At 40.4% G+C, this 18,077-nt stretch overlaps 1 protein-coding gene across 1 annotated transcript in view; it reads right to left on the reverse strand.

The window, feature by feature from the left end:
* Positions 1-502: 502 nt before the first annotated feature.
* The window catches only part of LOC135198559 (ubiquitin conjugation factor E4 A-like), a 65,431-nt gene continuing 47,856 nt past the window's right edge, over positions 503-18,077 (reverse strand). Inside the window, exon 14 of the mRNA XM_064226257.1 lies at positions 503-15,490. Within this exon, the coding sequence (XP_064082327.1) occupies positions 15,308-15,490 (183 nt within the window). The 3' untranslated portion in view covers positions 503-15,307. The remainder of the gene's footprint in view (positions 15,491-18,077) is intronic.

Raw genomic sequence — 18,077 nt, forward strand, 5'->3', positions numbered from 1 at the left:
GCTGTTCCTTCTTGGGGCCTGGGGGGTGAGGCAAGCAAGTTGAGGCTTTGGGGGGTGGGGGTTAAGTTGAGTCTGGGGGGGCCGGGGAACAGTGGCCCCCTCCCCCACAAATGACGCTTCTGGAACCACCACTTAAAAGATCTAGGCAGTTAGCTGGTTTGCTGTTAGAGAATGAAGGGATAAAATGAAGAGCCAACCATCCATCTAAAAGCAACTTATTTGTAAACATACAAGTAAAAAACAGTTTTTATGTAGCCACTTTTTGTAATTATAGTCAAGTTGACAAGGAGGACCGTTCATATCATCGAAAGCTTTCTGCTGGATATACTTCAAATATCAAAAACAAACAGGCATACTACTGTGGATTTACTTTCCTGTAAAATCTTTAAAGATTTATGAGTGCACAGATATCTACAAAAAACTTGATCAATTTACAGTACCATTATTTTTGAAAAAATAAGAGTATTACCATAAAATTAATTGGGAATATGAATAAAGGACATTTCAAAACAAAAATATATTTCATTTTGTATATAATTATACAGTAAAAAGAATAAACTAGTATAATTTTTGCATCATATACTTGCAAACAACACAAAACACTGCACTAAATTGCAGTTTAACATTACCAGACTTGTTTAAAACTTCAAAACAAGATAGAGTAAATAAAACCTTGAAAAGATAACATACTATAATATCTTCATAAATTATTCCTTGATAAGAATATTGCTTAGTGCATTTACTGATTCTTAACAATTTCATATAAAACATATTTGACTATTTCATATAAAACATGCAGGGTACACAAATAATTCTTCCTAATGAGTACCACAATATAGTCATATTTCCTTAATAAATACCACAATATGGTTCTATGGCAAGTCAGACATTCCATACATCATTAGTACAGTATATAATTTTTATGGCATACATATATTGAAATGTAAACTGTCATACTATTGAGAAAAAACATAGAGGAAAGTGGTGGAACATTTTGTGGTATGTATTGTGCTCTTGAAATAACAAAGTAATGAGGCATTGGCTGAGCTGAAGTACTACTTAATAAACTAGTAGATCTATAAATAATTCAGAAATACTTTTTGTAATGACCTTATTAAGGATTTTTATTACAAGAGCTAAGAAAGCAATTTTACTTCTTCCTTTTATAGGATTTAATAAGGAATGAATTAAAAACTGCAGGTACATTGTTTGAAGTAAAATTATAGAATACAGCTCATGTATCACATATGAAAAGCAAAGACAAGGATTTGCCCACTAGTTTCTGGTTAAAAAATAATTTGTAACATGAAATATTATTTTACTGTCTGTTATAAATAACCGATTGATATTGACATGCTTATGATTTTGGAGTTAATATATAATCACACTCAACATGAGTAATAATACAATACAAATTTACTTTCTAGACGGAATATTTATTGAATGGAACAGATCCTTAGAAAATTCTCCTTGGATGTTCATCCACTGTAAATGTTAAGTTCATTTACAGAATATCTATGTCTTGCCAGTACGTAATCTTTTCATCTTTTAAATTGTGAAAATAACAAAAAGAAGCAAATCAAGCATGTTTATTGCTAAGACAAGAAAATTCTCACATGGGTGTTTATTGCTAGTACAAGGACATCTGTCCTTTTACAATCTGAATTCTTCACATACTACAAATTGTCCACCAAAATAGATATGAAATTCAGGTTTGTAGTTATTGATATTGTAGATAATTAATTTTGCAGAGTAAATGACCGTAGTAAGTGACACTATATACAAATTTCACAAGAAATTGTTCTCTGATGATTGGCAAAGCTGCATGGTCTAAGGAAATGTTGGGAAAACTGCTTACACTCATAAACTGACTGAGAAATAGTTTGGGTGGTGTGGGAGGCACCTAGAAAAGTTTCATGATGGGAAGGGGTGGGGGGAGTTGGAAGGCTGATCACTATGGGATTGGGGTAGTAGAAAGGGTTGTTTTGAAAGGGTGTGGCAAGGAAAGTTTTCCCTGCTGGGAGGAGTTTGGAATGAATTGTGGAATGAGTGGAGAGGGGTAGGCAGGCATTTGACTTTAGAGCTTCATGTTTTGTTTTAAGTTTCTTACCGTTTATACTTTTCCCACATTTTATTAAAAGATATTAGAGTACGTACTGTAATGTAACTTGTCATGAAGTACATTAAGCACAATACAAAAGCAAAAGAGAACAAATGATATCGCATACTGTCAAGCCTATAATACATGCCTGCCCTTTTTTCATTTTTATTTTGCACTATTCTTTTTATTGTTACTGTACTTTATTTTTGTGTTTTGTCAATTTTCCATGCAAAAAAGATGAAGCATAATAACATTTGCAATCCAAAAGTGACAAACGGTCAATATCCCCTAGTCTGTACATGTATAACACACACCTCGTCCCTTTGATTGAGGGAAGGGAAGAAAACATAAGTAGCTCAATGTGTTGTCAACATCTATGACAAAATTCATGATGAAATTTCATTATAAATGTTTTCAATATGACAAATTTTCTAAGACAATTTGTATTTTTCATAACTACAAACCTAAGGTCTTAACAATAGGATAATTTCTAGCGCCTAGGTGGATCCGGTTAAAAAGCAGATGAAAGCAAGGAATCTTGTGATATCTGGCAACTCATGCGTAGCTCGGGTGAAGAGTGGTCAAGGACCATGCCGCTACACCAGTCTTTCCCAACTCAGAATGTCTTAACAAACAGAGGGGCGGCTAGAGGCGGGCAGTATAATGTTAAGACCTCAGGTTTGTAGCTATGAAAAATACAAATCGTCTTAGAAAATTTGTCATTTGTTCATACGCGAACAAACCTTCAGTCTTAACAATAGGATAGACTCGTACTTAGAGGGAGGTACAAGACATCCTAGACCAGCTGGGGGCCTACCCACCAGTCCAGCTTCCAGAAGAAATGATTTCTGGAGAGGGACTGAAGCCCATTGAGAAGCTAGATATATATTGATATCTAACCACTCAGAGCCTGAGTGACGTACAATGATATATGGGAGAACTATTGTCTAGGGCACCAAAGAGAAACTTTGACTGTCCAATAGCAAACCAATACACTAAGGTTTGTATTACTCCCAACCCCTCCTTGCCAAGGAGTGGAGCATATGCTACTAAATAGCGGGTATGATATTTGTATATTACACGACCACACTATCAGTATGACTACCTTACTCACCTGTATCAGACCAGTCCAGCGAGTGACGTGTCTATTCCTTAAACCACCCGAAGGAAGAAGGAAAGGTACAAGAGAAAGAAGGGGACCAGCCAACTCACTCATTCTCTCATCCACACAATCATCTTAAATAAGATACAAAGGTGCCCTGTTAAGGCCAACTATGAGTTACACAACCTGTTGGGCAACCACCACAGGACCCAGAGAAAACGTGTCCGCAGATCTGTGGACAACATCCTTAAGATAGAAGGAGGTGAAGGTGGACTGGTGTAACCAAGTACCAGCGCTCAGCACTCTATGTACAGCCAAGTTCTTTTTGAAAGCCAGAGAGGGACCAATACCCCTAACGTCATGCGCTCTAGCCTGCACAAGATGTGGTGGTGGAATCATCAAGAGTCAAGTATGCCTGTCTGATGGCTTCCCGTATCCAAAAAGAGATAATATTCTTAAACACCTCTTTCTTTGTACGGCCTGTGCTAACAAAAAGTCTGCGGCAGCCTGGTCTAAGGTGCCGGGTCCTTTTAAGATAGCAACGCAGGGCCCGGACAGGGCACAACAAAAGCTCTTGAGCATCACCACCCACAAAGTCACTCAGTGATGGAATGGTAAACGATGTGAACCTGTCATCGTGCACAGAGGGTTTCGGGTCTTGGCCACGAATTCTGGGACAAATTCGAAGGACATCAACCCCCAACCCCTGGTGTGCTTCATCTCATAGCTCAAACCGTGGAGCTCTCCTACCCTCTTGGAAGATGCCAAGGCCAGAGGGAAAACTGTCTTGAGCATCAGGTTCCTGTCAGATGAGCGATGCAAGGGCTCATATGGACTCTCAGTGAAGCTCTTGAGAACCAAGGAAACATCTCATGTCGGAGGCTTGAGCTCTCTAAATTGCTCAAACCCCTTAACTAGCAGGGAAAGTTCCCAGGAAGAGGAGATGTCAATACCTTTAAGGCGTGACACCAAACTCAGGGCCGCCCTGTATCCTCTAATGGCAGAAACGGACAAACGTTTCTCGTCTCTGAGGAAGGTTAAAAAGTCTGCTATTCGCTGAATAAAGGTTGCAAGTGGAGAAAAACCCTGTTTACAACATCAATCACAGTTGATCGCCCATTTGCCTTGGTAAACCACGGAGGTCGACTTTCTAAGACTGCTGAACATATGCCCAGTTGTTCTCTGAGAAAACCCTCTCGCTCGGAGAAGATACTTGATAACCTCCAACCGTGAAGAAACAGGGATTCTACTGACTGGTGGAACCTTTCTGCATGGGGCTGACACAGGAGATGTTGCCAAGGGGGAATCTCCCTCGGAACCATTCTGGCTGAGGCCAAAGAGGGGCTACCAAAGTCATCCTGTGAACTCATTAGCCTGTTCAGAACCTGACAGATTAAACAAAACGGAGGGAAGGCATACACCTCCAGGTTGTCCCAGGGATGTTGGAATGTGTCCTCTGCCAATGCTAAAGGATCTGGAACCACTGAACAGAATATCTCCAGCTTCCTGTTGAAGCAAGTCGCAAAAAAGTTCAGCATGGGTCTCCCCCAAATCTGGAAAAGCTTGTCTGCCACCACTTGATGAAGGGACCACTCTGTGCCTAGGATCTGATCCTGGCAACTGAGTTTGTCTGCGACCACATTCCTTTTGCCTGGGATATACCTGGCTGAGAGCTCTACCGAATTGCGTACCGCCCACTGGTGAAGCTCGACAGTCAAGGCGCGAAGTTGACGCGAAGCCAAGCCTCACTGTTTGTTCACATAGGCTACCACTGTAAAGTTGACGCAAAGCCAGGCCTCCCTGTTTGTTCACATAGGCTACCACCATGGTGTTGTCCGACATGAGAATGACAGAATGACCTTCTACCTTCTCCTGAAACTCCTTCAGACCCAGGAAGGCTGCCTTCAACTCCAATGTTGCTGCCCTCAACTCCAAATGCCTGAAGCGATGAGGCCGCCTAAATGAGCCCCCCAACCTGCGAAGGAGGTGTCCGAGAATAGAAGGAAGTCTGGTGAAAGAGAACGCAGAGGGACACCCCTCAACAGATTTTGGTCGTCCAACCACCAACGAAGGTCTTCTCTCACTTCCAGGGACTGAGGAACCATTAACAAGGGTGAGTCCCCCGCCAGAGACCAGAATTCTCGCAGTCTCCATTGCAGAGACCGAAGATGAAGACGCCCAGGAGGGACCAGCTTCTCCAGGGAAGACAGCACTCCCAGAAGAACCTGCCACTGTTGTATCGATGACTGTGCCCAGGTAGAGAATCCTTTGACTGGGTACGAGGTTCAACTTTTCCTGGTTGATTAATACGCCCAGTTCCAGATAGAACCAAAGTAGACGATCCCTGTCCTGCAGCAGCTTTTCCCTGGAAACTGCCAAGACTGACCAATTGTCAAGGTACCTCAGCAAATGGATCCCCCTGAGCATGGGCCCAATTGACATGAGAGAGAAGACCCTTGTGAACACTTGAGGGGCTGTCTTCAGCCCAAAGCACAAGACTTTGAACTCGAAGAGAGAAGTGAAGGAACTTCCTGGACGTCGGATGAACAGGGATTTGGAAGTATGCGTCCCTTAAGTCTATCGACAGCATGAAGTCGCTTTCCCTCACGGCTGCCAACACCGAGCGCGGGGTCTCCATCTTGAACCATGTCTTCCTGATGAAGTGATTCAAGGTGGATAAGTCGATCACAGGCCTCCATCTTCCCGACGCCTTGGGCACCAAGAAGATGTAACTGTAAAACCCCAGGGATGGCTGCACCACTTCCTCTATTGCATCCTTGTCCAGCATTTTCTGCACTTCCTCCCGAAGAGCCAAGAACTTCAGAGAATCTGAAGGATATGTCTTCCTGAGCTGCGGCTTGTCCAACAGAGGAGGAGAGAAGTCGAATGGCAGTAGGTATCCCACCCGAAGGACATCTAAAACCCACTTATCCGCCCCATAACTCTGCCACTTGGCCCAATGGCCCGCCAGGCAACCCCCCAACCCGTGGAGCAGGAGAGGGAGAGGCGCCTAACATACCGATGGCCCCCTTTACCTCTGGCCCTTAGGCCCCTTCTTGGCTTAAAGGAACAAGAGCGAAAGGGGCGTTGATCCTCTGACCTAGGCTGAGTCGAACAGGAAGGCCCTGCTGAACTCTAAGTCCTCGACGGCCTACCAGGCAACAATCTCCTTGACTGCTGCTGGACAGGGGGAGGAGGAGGAGGAGGAGGATGTCTCCGAGGACGAGACTCCGGCTCAGACACGGCCTGGTGCACCAGTCTGTCTTTGGTGTCAGCCCGGTGCCGGTCTATCGCATTCACGAGTTCTGTCCGAGGAAACAAATATTGGGACTCCAACAGATCTCCGTTCCTCAATGCCAGCAAGGACTCCATGTCAAGTGATCTCTCCATCCTAGACAAAGCCGTGTCTCTTCTAATCAGAAGAAGGTTAGCCCATAAATTAGCACTGAGGTGAGCCAAATATGAAAATGCCTTGCCCCTGGACTACAACAAACTGGCAAGTGAGGATGCACTCACCAACCCTTCAGGGGACCTGTCAGAACCTATCTTGGCAATAACCACAGACCAGAAGTCCAGCCAAGAAACCGTCTGCAACATGGAGGCTGCCGTAGATTCTAATGCTGAGGCATCTTGCAGAGACAAGGACGGAGCCACCTACCTCACCTGCTCCAAAGTCAATCCCGGCTTCAGGCGAATGACGTCAGGTTTAAGATGGCGCGACATCAAAAAAGCAGAGCTTGTAGCATAGTACTTCCTATGTCTCGTGAGAGGCGGGTGTAGTAGCTTGGTAGAGCCCCTAGAGCGAAGCGAACCATCCTGGTCCGAAACAGAGGCATTAACCTTCTACAAGACCGACTGAACGTGCCCCGACAAGGAAGCTGAAGAGATGAATTGGGATCCTGAGTAGCTCCCACTAAGGCTTCCAAGCAAGAAGGAGTGTAAGACAACTGAGCCTGAGTCTTACTTTCCAAATTGTTAAACCCACGAATGAGATCAACAACTTCCGAAAAGGAAGACAAAAACTCTTGCGTGCCTCCCTCCTCCTGCTCCGACGAGAAGGATGTGTATGCTCCTCTAAGGCACCTTCATCACTAATATTAACGGAAGGGTTAGCAGCCAAACAGCCCGAAAGCCCAACTAACCTGTCTGGGCTGGGTCCAAGCATCGGCTTCCGAGATGAACCCACTATAACACTAGGAACATCACTTACCCCAACAGATGACTTATTTACATGTCCGTGAATGGTCACGGGCGTGGCAGACGTATGAACGTGAGATGAGGGGGAATCCCGAACACTCGAGATCGAAAGAGAATCCCCCCAGAGTTGAACTCTTTGAACCACCAGTGAGAGAGGCAGGCAAACACTCCTGCTGCACCAACTCCACGCTTACTACCTTCAACCTCTTGACAGGCGCCCTGAGATCTGTACGGCAACAAATAGGCCTTGGAGAAGGAGCGCTTACATCATGTGCATGGGCAGGGGAGGTTGCAACATGCTCGTTATGTGCATGGATGGGGTAGGTTGCAACACGCTCGCGATTGTGCACGGACGAGGGGGTTCTAACACGCCCGTGATTCGAAGCAGAGGACGAAGCATCCCCTGCAGATTGCACAAGGGAAGGAACACTAACACTGCCCGAAACACCAACACTCTTGAGAACATGTCCGCGTTGTTCCTCCCTCGTAGGCGAAGAAAGGGCAAAGTCCTTAGCCTTCCAATGCTTGATACTGCCTGGCATATAACCTCAGACTGGTATGCCAGAGAAGACTCCGATGACATGGAAGGGAGATGTAGCGAACTGGGCAGCAGGGATGACGTCACAGTCGAGAGAGGCGTCATCGATGGGAGTGACATCAAGCCTCGGAGCGAGGGGAATCAGACGCCACTGGCGGAGGAATACACAAAGACAGATCCCCGTGACGTCATCAACAAGGCTGACGCCACGGCGTCTCTCCGACTCAAAGAAGCGGCAGCAGTCACTGGCGGAGCAATACAAGATGGCCGATCTTGGCTACCCACAAAGATGAGGCCAGGAGGAGGGGGGATGGCCTGGCCAGTCTGGGGAGGGAGGGGCGTGAGCCTCCATAAAATGCGCTAGCAACCCCTCCAAGGACAGGGGACCCCCTAGCCCGAGTGTCTTCCTAATTGCCGCCATTTTGGGCACCTCCGACTCTGGAAGAAAAGAGAATGATGAAAAAGCCTCCCCCTTCTCGGGAATCAAATTAACTCCCGAAGAAGAAGGGGCGACATTACAAACATCAGCTTGGTGGCCTCCCGATACTTCCAGCGACGAATCAATGGAAGAAAAGGAAGGAGACATAGGAACAACTCTACTATGGGGGTTGAATACTGCAGGAGATGAAGCATCGGAAAGAGGCGAAAACCCTCCCAAGAAAGAAGAGTCGAAACCCTCCGATGTTCTCTCTTGCTATAAAACAACTTCCACTGCTCTTTAGGCCATGCCTGGCATTCTGTGCAAGGATTTGTTATAGTACAAAAATTAGAACGACACCTACTGCACATGATGTGGGGGTCAGTCGCTGCTGAAGCCAAAATACGAGAACACGGAAAACCTGGAATTCCAGGGCACATATGTTAGTGAGGCCGAAAAGGAGCAGAAGAAGCCATAATATCAGCCAAACACATACACACACTAAACACAAGCGAAATGGGCAATGAACCGGGAAAAGGCCAAGAGAGGTTAACACGAATCTTGCCCAGGCGGTCAAAGAAATGACTGGCGTAGCGGCGTGGTCCTTGACCACTCTTCACCCGAGCTACGCATTGGTTGCCAGATATCACAAGATTCCTTGCTTTCATCTGCTTTTTAACCGGATCCACCTAGGCGCTAGAAATTATCCTATTGTTAGGACCGAAGGTTTGTTCGCGTATGAACAATATTATTTTATAGTGAACGTGAACATTGTATTGGAAATTAAATATCAATAGTGTACGACTGTAAGGAAATGTGTGTGATAATCTTATATGTAGTCAAATTCACTTGTAATGAAGTAGAGAACGAGTGATGCCTAGGAACACCTATATGCAATATTGCAATTTATAAAACATAACTTGTTTATTGCTTTTTATTGGCCAATTCAGATGTCATCAGTTTAATAGCATATGGTAAAAGAAGTGAGGGTGGACAAGCATGTGTTTTTTGTAAGCTTTCTTGCTACTGGCAGAAGTATGTCATTGAATTTTTGCTGTTCAATGGCTCATAGGTACGTATTTATGTCATAAATATATCTTTCTCAAACTGGCTATATCAGAAAGGTATCAGTGCACTTGGTAAAAATGAGTATTTTCCATCTTGTACAGTTTTGCAAGTCAGTCGGTTGTCTGAACCGTTTTTACTAATAACTAATTGCACCATAGCAGGTCCTGCTAGTGTTGTGTATGGAGCTTTGCATCTTTTGTAGGGCTCCACCTCACCCTATCGAGCAAGGAAGGTATTGACCCTTCAGAAGAAACTAGAAATCATTGGGAAAATCAAGGCAGGATAGTTTGTCACGTATCATGGATGAACATATTGTATTTTGTAAGTGTGGTTTTTTTTTGGGGGGGGGGCTTTTTTCCTGTACATGTGTTTGGACGAAAAAAAGTTTCTTTTTTTGTACAATGTAATTTTAAAGACTGGATAAAATTTTTTTTTTTAAGATTGTCATAGAATGGGTTTGGGCAAAATGAAAAACAAAACGATATAGTATCCAGCAAGTTACACATGAGTGATAAAAGGAGTTCACCTTACTTTTTTCTTAAAGTATTTATACAGTATATTTTGTTACATATACAGTTAAATAACCTAGCTAATTGCCTTTTGCATAAAGTTTTTATTTTAAAGTGTGATGGTTATTGTTTATAAGCATACTTTGTTTGCACTTATGCAATATTGATGGGAGGGGGAGTAAAGGTACAGAGTTGCCAAACACCCTTAGAGTTTTATTACTTGCCCTTATCTGGCAGGCCCTTTGCTCTACTAATCCGGATAATCAAGAGATTACTGTAGTTTAACCGGTTCCCTGATTTAATTTATTCAAATAATAAAGTTAAATGTTAATAATTATACTAATTGGGTTAATTAAAAATGAAGATTCTGACAAAATTTCTTTGAATTGCTTCCAAGGCTTGGCATTCATTGCCAGTCATATTCTGGACATTTATACTACAAATAATGTTTAACTTAGTATTGTTATACATTACTTACATGTAACTATTGGATTATAAACCATATCCATCAAATATCTATGGAGAAAATGAGAGTGACCAGTTCTAAGATTTGTCAAAATTACTTGTGTGTTGTTACTTCTATTATGATGAATTTCATATTCAAACTAGTCTTGATCGGTTTCAATTTGCTACTATTACGGTCCATATTCAATATATTCTGCATATATTAATGGGTATTTTCCTGGCTTACAGATGGGTATAATTATAGCACTACACAATTCTTCAGGGAACAAATTTGAGTCACAAATCAGTATAAAACTGTAAAATGTACGATTGAGTTAAAGGTGAAAATATTCACTAATTTCAAACCAAATCTTATCTTCCAGAAGAAGATTCGTAACATTCTGAAAGGTCATAATCTTATTTTTCAATACTTAACCATAACAATTACAAAATTACAGTAAGTAGGTAAAACTTTTGCAAGGCTATCGGCTATCTTACCAAGAAATCTACATTATCCTGTTTGTGTGTGTGGTTTTTTTTTTACATACTGTACACATTATTCTATGGAATTTTTGCTTTTAAAACAAATGCATAAAAAATTTAAGTTACTCTTGCTCTACTTTAAGAAAGCTTTTAAAAAGTTACGTAGAAGAGAATGTCCTTTGATATTTAAGAAACCGCTGAACAAAAGGTCAGGATATCATATATGGAGAAAGTGAACTTGGAGCAGCCTTGTTTAACCTGTTTATTTGTTACTTGGAGATCATGATTACAGTCTGGTTTCAATTTAGAATGAAAAGGAAATTTTTTAAAGGTATTAGGCCAGAGCAAAAATTATTACCTTGACAGTAAAGTATTTCCTTTTTACTGATGATGTTGCTTAACTATCAGGGGTATACAAAAACTTTGGTCTCCCTTTTTGTTCTACAAAAACTTTTTTTCTTTCTTTCTTTTTAATGCAGCAAGGAGGAAATCCTTATTCCACCCTGTCCTTGAACATTCATTTGGATGAAGTATCTACCCGAATTGGTAAGGCAACTCAAATTTTAGGCTTATCAAAAAGTTTGATTCAGACAGATTTCTCCCAATAAAATATATAAAAGGGCCATGGGCCACACTAGTCACCTCAAATACCCTTCTGCCCTTGAGGACGATGGTATATCACTAAGATTTCTCTTGCAAGAAAAGATTTTTAAACTTCACTGCAGCCTCATCCAGGTCCATCAAAATAAATTTGACTCTACAGTACAAGATATTATTATATCACTGTTGTTTCAATGAAGGAACGAATCTTAAAATTTTTCATTATCTATAATCCTATAATGTATGTATTAAACTTTGTACACCTTTTATGGCCAAATTCTGGCCATATACTTCATGATTTAAGCTTTATTCTACATTATATAAAGATGCTTTCATGCAAGGCAATCATTTCTGACCAACTGATTTTAGAGACATTTGAAATGACTACCCTCTTTTCACTATTTCTTAAATATCCTCACTGGAGGGAGCTAGGTCCCCATTTCAATAAGGCTTTTAACCAAGTTTGGCACTTTTGAGTTGGGTGATGTGTTGGAATTTCTGGCCCAAAAGTTATAGAGTGGAAGATGTTTAAATGATCCCACCACTTCCTGACCCTAAGATTTGTTTTTAGACAAGTGTAGTTCAAGTTGATCATGTGGTTCTGGAGAAGCTGAAAATATGGACTATTTACTCTACATAAATATGAAGACAGTTGCCATTGGAAATGGATGAATGACCATTGAATTCCAAAGAAAATACTCCAAGGAGACATACAGAGGAGAGACAAAAGTTGAAAGACCTGTTTTATGCTACAATAAACTGTGAAGTGAGATCTGTAGCATAGTGCAAAATGAATGCCTAGGATCAGTCTGGAGGCAATGCAAAGGTAAGTGGCAGAGAGGCTTCTTGGACATAATGTGCAATCACACCATGAGCAGTATAGTCAATGTTCAATATAGCCATCATTAATTTGCATGACAGTTAATGTGGACTTATTTGCAATAAAATACTGTCACTGGTATCACCATTGCATTAACTACGAGTCAGTTTTATCTATCATATGGTAAGATATGAAAGTTCTAAGATTATTCTGTCAACAAAATATAACAATAAGAATAAGGTTATCTGAGTATAGATCACCAAGTATGCACCTCAAATTTTACATTATGCTGGAAGAACACGAAGTGATACTTTACTAGATGAAGAAAGTGTATATTGGATTTTGGAACAAAATTTTATTTTGCATCGCTCAATATATATTTATTATAAGTAATTTTTTCTATTTTCAGTAGTATTATGACCATAACAAATGTTCCATACTTGACTTTGGGTGTCTTAAGTCCTCAAATAGGGGAACTGTATCAGCGTGTTTCAGTAACCATAATTTTAGTTTACATAGGTTGTAACTGTGAAATGGTTAATTATACTTGTTATAAAAGATAAAGGTGGTATTTAGAGAACAGGGGTGCTACCAGAACTTCTCATATGTTGCATGTATTGCTTTCTGGTATATAGTGATAGGATTTCTTAATGTTCTATCCTCAGGGATTAATGGTTTCCCGTATGGTGGATTTGTATATGTTGTAGATATATAGCTAGGGCTCTCTCATTATGGAACCATATTTCTCCTAGGTGGGCCTGTGCCTCAAGGCATTTTATGTTCCAGTGAATTGTACAGATGGTCTGGTTTTTAAAGTTAGAATTCTGAGTAGTTCCCATTAGAAATATACAGAAAGTCTGGTTTAGTTCCCATTAGAAATGTACAGATGGTCTGATTATTAAAGTTTTCTGAGTAGTTCCCATTAGAAAAGGTTTATTTGTAGGATTTGACTGGTTTTTGATGGGAACTTGCTTTGTAGCTTACAGTTTTAATGTGGATTGTGATCATAACATACTTTATGACTTGTGGGTTCCTATTTTTTTTTCACCAAGTTAAATCATATTTATCATTTTTAACTTGTTGCCATTCACTCAGACAAGACACATACAATAGATTTTATATTCTGACATATTTGGTGATCATAAACACCTATTATATTACAGTAGTATTTTCATCAGTGATTTACGCCTGTCATTATTAAAAGCCATAACTCTGCCTTTCACTAAATTTCTGATTCTTGTAATATCTATTCAAGAATTAGGTTGATCATTTAAAACAATTGATCATTTGAGGGACTGCAGTCCATGAACACTATCCCTTGCAAAATTCTTTGTTTCCAGGACCATTATCAAAGTCAGGATGAGCTTTTGTATCCATGACACACATAGAAAAATAAAAAAATGTTCTTCTTTATACTAACAGAAGGAGATGCACCTTGTTTCCTAAAAATGTCAAAACGCTTTGGTACAAAATGAGTACAGTGTAGTATCGTTTATTTATGGCTTACACATTACTGAATTACCTGTTAGTCCATACTTTTCCAGCATCACTATTACTTATAAAACTTCCCTGACCTATAGTCTATTAGGCTAATAAACACTTATAAATAAATTATACAGTACATATATATAATAGACAAGATAGCCTGAGCATGTATTTTTAATTTCATTTTTAAACTTTATTTTGTCAAGGTAATCAAGGAAAACTTTTTTTACTTTACATAACATGAAAAATCAAATTCTAATTAATTTTAGTTAGTGTTTTCTCATGTGAAGAGAACTTTTTTGTTTTGTGTCATCATACATAAATGTTTTAAATCAGCTTTTCCTTTTAAGAGATAAGACATAAGATGAAATCTTGCCATTCTTCTCTTGTCTAGTGCTCTTTCAGCCTGAACTCCAGGTTTAGGTCTTTATCAATACCTTTCATCAGGAGCTTTCCTATATAGTATGATGTATTAACTTTTCCTCATCTGTTCCCATCACACATCCAAACCATCTCGATCATTATGACCCCAATCCTCTTGATACATCTTTCCACCAATTCCACTTTAATATGATTTTTTAACACACTCCAGCCATAAATCTTTTATTCTGTGATCAAACATTTTCAAAATCTACATTTTCCTAGCCAGTGCCCATAGTACAGGACTATTTAATCATCACAGGTCTTAGCTTTCTCTACAAATGGGACATGTTTGTTTACTAGCTGTCTAGCTATTCCAATTTCATCTGTGCTGCAGCTACTCTTGCTGCTCTCTCAACTTCTTCTGTTACGTGTGTCCCCAAGGTAACAGAAATCCCAAGGTAACAGAAATGCTGATTGTTGTAAGACCTGTCCTTCTATCAAAAAGGTTCAAATCCTTCATTTGCTATTGTAATGCATTTCACATTGATAATTTCTTACTCCACGTACATTTCATTTCAGTATATGATAACTTCTGTAGTTTCTTCATATTAATTTAATCCTCAATACATAGCCTACTGTCCTTTCTTTTGTGGTGGTAGTATTTCTGGAAACTTGTCACTTGTACATTGCCTAAAATAAATTCTACTCCCACCCTCAACAAGTGATCTTACATCAAGAAGAAAGACAGTGGGCTGCGCCCTCCTTAATTAATTAAGGAAATATCTGGAAGTTTTGAATAGTTTTGTTTTTACATGATTAGTTTCTTCACCTATTCATTAGTCACTATGCTCATAAACAGTATAAGAGTGAATCACAGAAATAACAGGACCATTTGCTGTTAATTACCACAGGAATTGAAAGTAACAAATTTTCCTGCTTTTGCAAGTATTTTATCTATTTACACTGTCAAACTCCCCCAAAAATTGACATAGTAAACTATTTGCCATGTAAAAAATTACTGTTATGTGTTACTGAAGACAACATTTCAGTTTAAGACAGATGTAGTGTAGTTTACAATACTGCATTGTCAATTCATTTGGTTTTTTTGCAATATTTTAAATATTTTCTTACTTAAATATTCAACCTAAGTTTAATTTTTTCAAACACCACTACTTACACTCAGGTTTCTAAAGCCTTCATATCTTCTCTTCTTTTCTTTCTTTGTTCCTCAAGCCAAGCACTGATTTTTTGTTTAAGCTCTGTGTTGGGTATAACTTCTTCCATTGTTAATGGCTGTCTGTTAAATGGATCAGACTGATCTGACAGTAGATGTCTTGCAATTGTCTGTCTATCACAGGTAAGCTGAAAGAGAAAGCTTAAAATGAAAATCAACATAACATAAATGCTTTCAATAAAAAAAAATGAAGCATATGCCAGGAAAAAAAATTTAAGGTATAATGTACCTGTAAAAGTAAACATATAAGATTACAAATAGGTATTGTGAAGCAGTGACATATGATTTTGTACACCTTTCATGCTAAATTTTATATTGAAATGCTTTATTATTTTATTATGCTGAATATGGTTATCATTAAGCTATATATTGTAAATGAAAAACCAGTTAATACAGTTTTTCTTGTAGGGTGCAGTAGGCAGTTGAATACAAGTATAAACAAGATAATCGGTCAGTTCGAAGTATATGAGCATTTGTTCAACAAACGATACAAAATTTTCTCAAAAATTTTGTTCTAAAAATGGAATTTTCAACAAAGAAGCATTCAACAAATGAGGTACCACTGTACCTGGAAATTCATCAAGGCAGACACCAGCTGGTTCCAAGAAATGGCCCTATAGCTCCCATCACTCCAATAAAAGCAGCAAAAAACATGATGGGACCAGAGATCCGTCAGCTCCTTCATGAATTCCCTGAAGTATTTTGTGACATTTCCCAAGGTCAAAGAACATCAAATAGCTCCTAGAATTTTCCAGCATCATATAAACTACTACCATCTTTTTATCCATAACCTTGCCAAAATAATGTCCCCCTTATACGAATTCTTAAAAAGAACACCAAAATTACCGACTTGGTCTGATAAACAAGTAGCCAAAATAGCACTTAGTTCAGCAATAACCTTTATTTTCCCTCTCTCCCATAGGTCTCTACCCTGACAACTGATGCTAGTACCACAGCAATGGGCACGGTACTTGAACAAGACACAGGACACAAGCAAAGGTCATCGTCCGTCGGTATTCTTCAGCAAAAAGCTATCGCCAGTGAAACAAAACTACTCCATGCTCAACAGTATTTTGCTAGCAGTCCACCAGGCCATCTGACTTTTCCAGCATATGCTTGAAGGACAGCAGTTCAAAGCGCAGATGGACCATCAGCCCTTAGTCCATGTTTTCACAAAATAAGGCCTGACTGTTGGTCGGCGTGTCAACAGCGCCACCTGTCCTGGTCAGCATGTCAGCAGTGCTACCTGTCTGCAATATCTGAATTTTCCCACATGATCAGATACCTGAAGAGCTCCTCCAACAATGTCGCAGACACCCTTTCCAGATCAGGATATCATATCCCGAGATAGCAGCATCCCTGAAGGATATGACATTGACCTACAGCGACTCTGGTTGGGAAAATCCCACCTCATGTGGAGGGATTTCACAATGACAACAAAAAACAACCATTGCCTTCAAAACAAGTACCAGAAGTCCTCACCCTTATTAACCATTGGCACTGAGGAAGAAAGCTCTCAATTTTGCCCATGAATTATCACACCCATCGGACTGCTCCATTGCCTGTATCGTGTCAGAACATTACATCTCGTGGGCCATGAACACAGACATCAACAAGTGGGCTAGAGAATGTCTTTGCTGCGAAGCATCCAAAATCACAAGGCATACAGAGTCAGGGATAGGGAAGTTCAGCACAATTGCATTGACTCTCCCACATTCACATCGACATCGTGTGCCCCCTACCATCCACTGAGGGGTACAGATACCTCTTCACAATCATCAACCGAAACCCCAGGTAGCTGGAGGCGATAACCATCAAGCAATAGATGGCTGAAAATTGTGCAAGAGCATTATTAAACCGGATCGGTAGGCATGGAGTCCCGCAATACATCACCAGCGACCAGGGGCCTAACTTCACGTTCTCCCTTCAGAACTCCCTTGCACCAGTCTCGGAACAAAAGCAAATCACGTGACAGCCTACAACCCAGAGGCAAATGGCATGGTCAAGCACCTCTACCACTCTCTAAAAGCAGCACTTATTGCCAATTGTCAAGACAGAAGATGGAGAAATGAGTTACCATGGATTTTACTGGGACTAACAACTTCCCCACCCACCAAGCTTTCAACTCATGGCCAACAGAAGCACGCTATGGACAGTTGTTAACAATTCCAGCAGACGTTTTTCAAGATCCAACGCAACTACTGACCCCCTCCAATGTCCATGATGTGTTAGAACAAATCATGCCACCATAAAGAATGTATGAACCAGCCAGAAAAGCATATGTCCCATAAGAATTGGGCTGGACAAATTTCACATTCATTAGAATATATGCTCATCAGCTCCCTCTTACTCCTGCATACTCTGGCCCACAATGCAACCTACAACATAGAGAGAAGTGCTATCAGATGTCACTAGAAGGAAAAATTACCTGGGTCTTGATTGACAGACTAAAACCAGCATAACATTCTAGACAATGATTCATCTCCATAAGTTGGGGGGGGATGTGAGTGCTATGGGGCCATGACTGGACCCTACGGGCATCTGCCTGCCAAAACAAGATCACCAACTTTCACCCAAAAATACAATCCCAAGATCAGCTAAAGCCATGTTTTTGTGTATTTTCAGAAGTTATAGTATTTCATTTGTAAATCCAAAACCATTTGTAAATGTAAAGCTATTCAAGCTATAGAACAATAGCTAATGGAGGCTTTCCTT

This window comes from Macrobrachium nipponense, chromosome 22, assembly GCF_015104395.2.
Source record: "Macrobrachium nipponense isolate FS-2020 chromosome 22, ASM1510439v2, whole genome shotgun sequence".
Classification (NCBI taxonomy): domain Eukaryota; kingdom Metazoa; phylum Arthropoda; class Malacostraca; order Decapoda; family Palaemonidae; genus Macrobrachium; species Macrobrachium nipponense.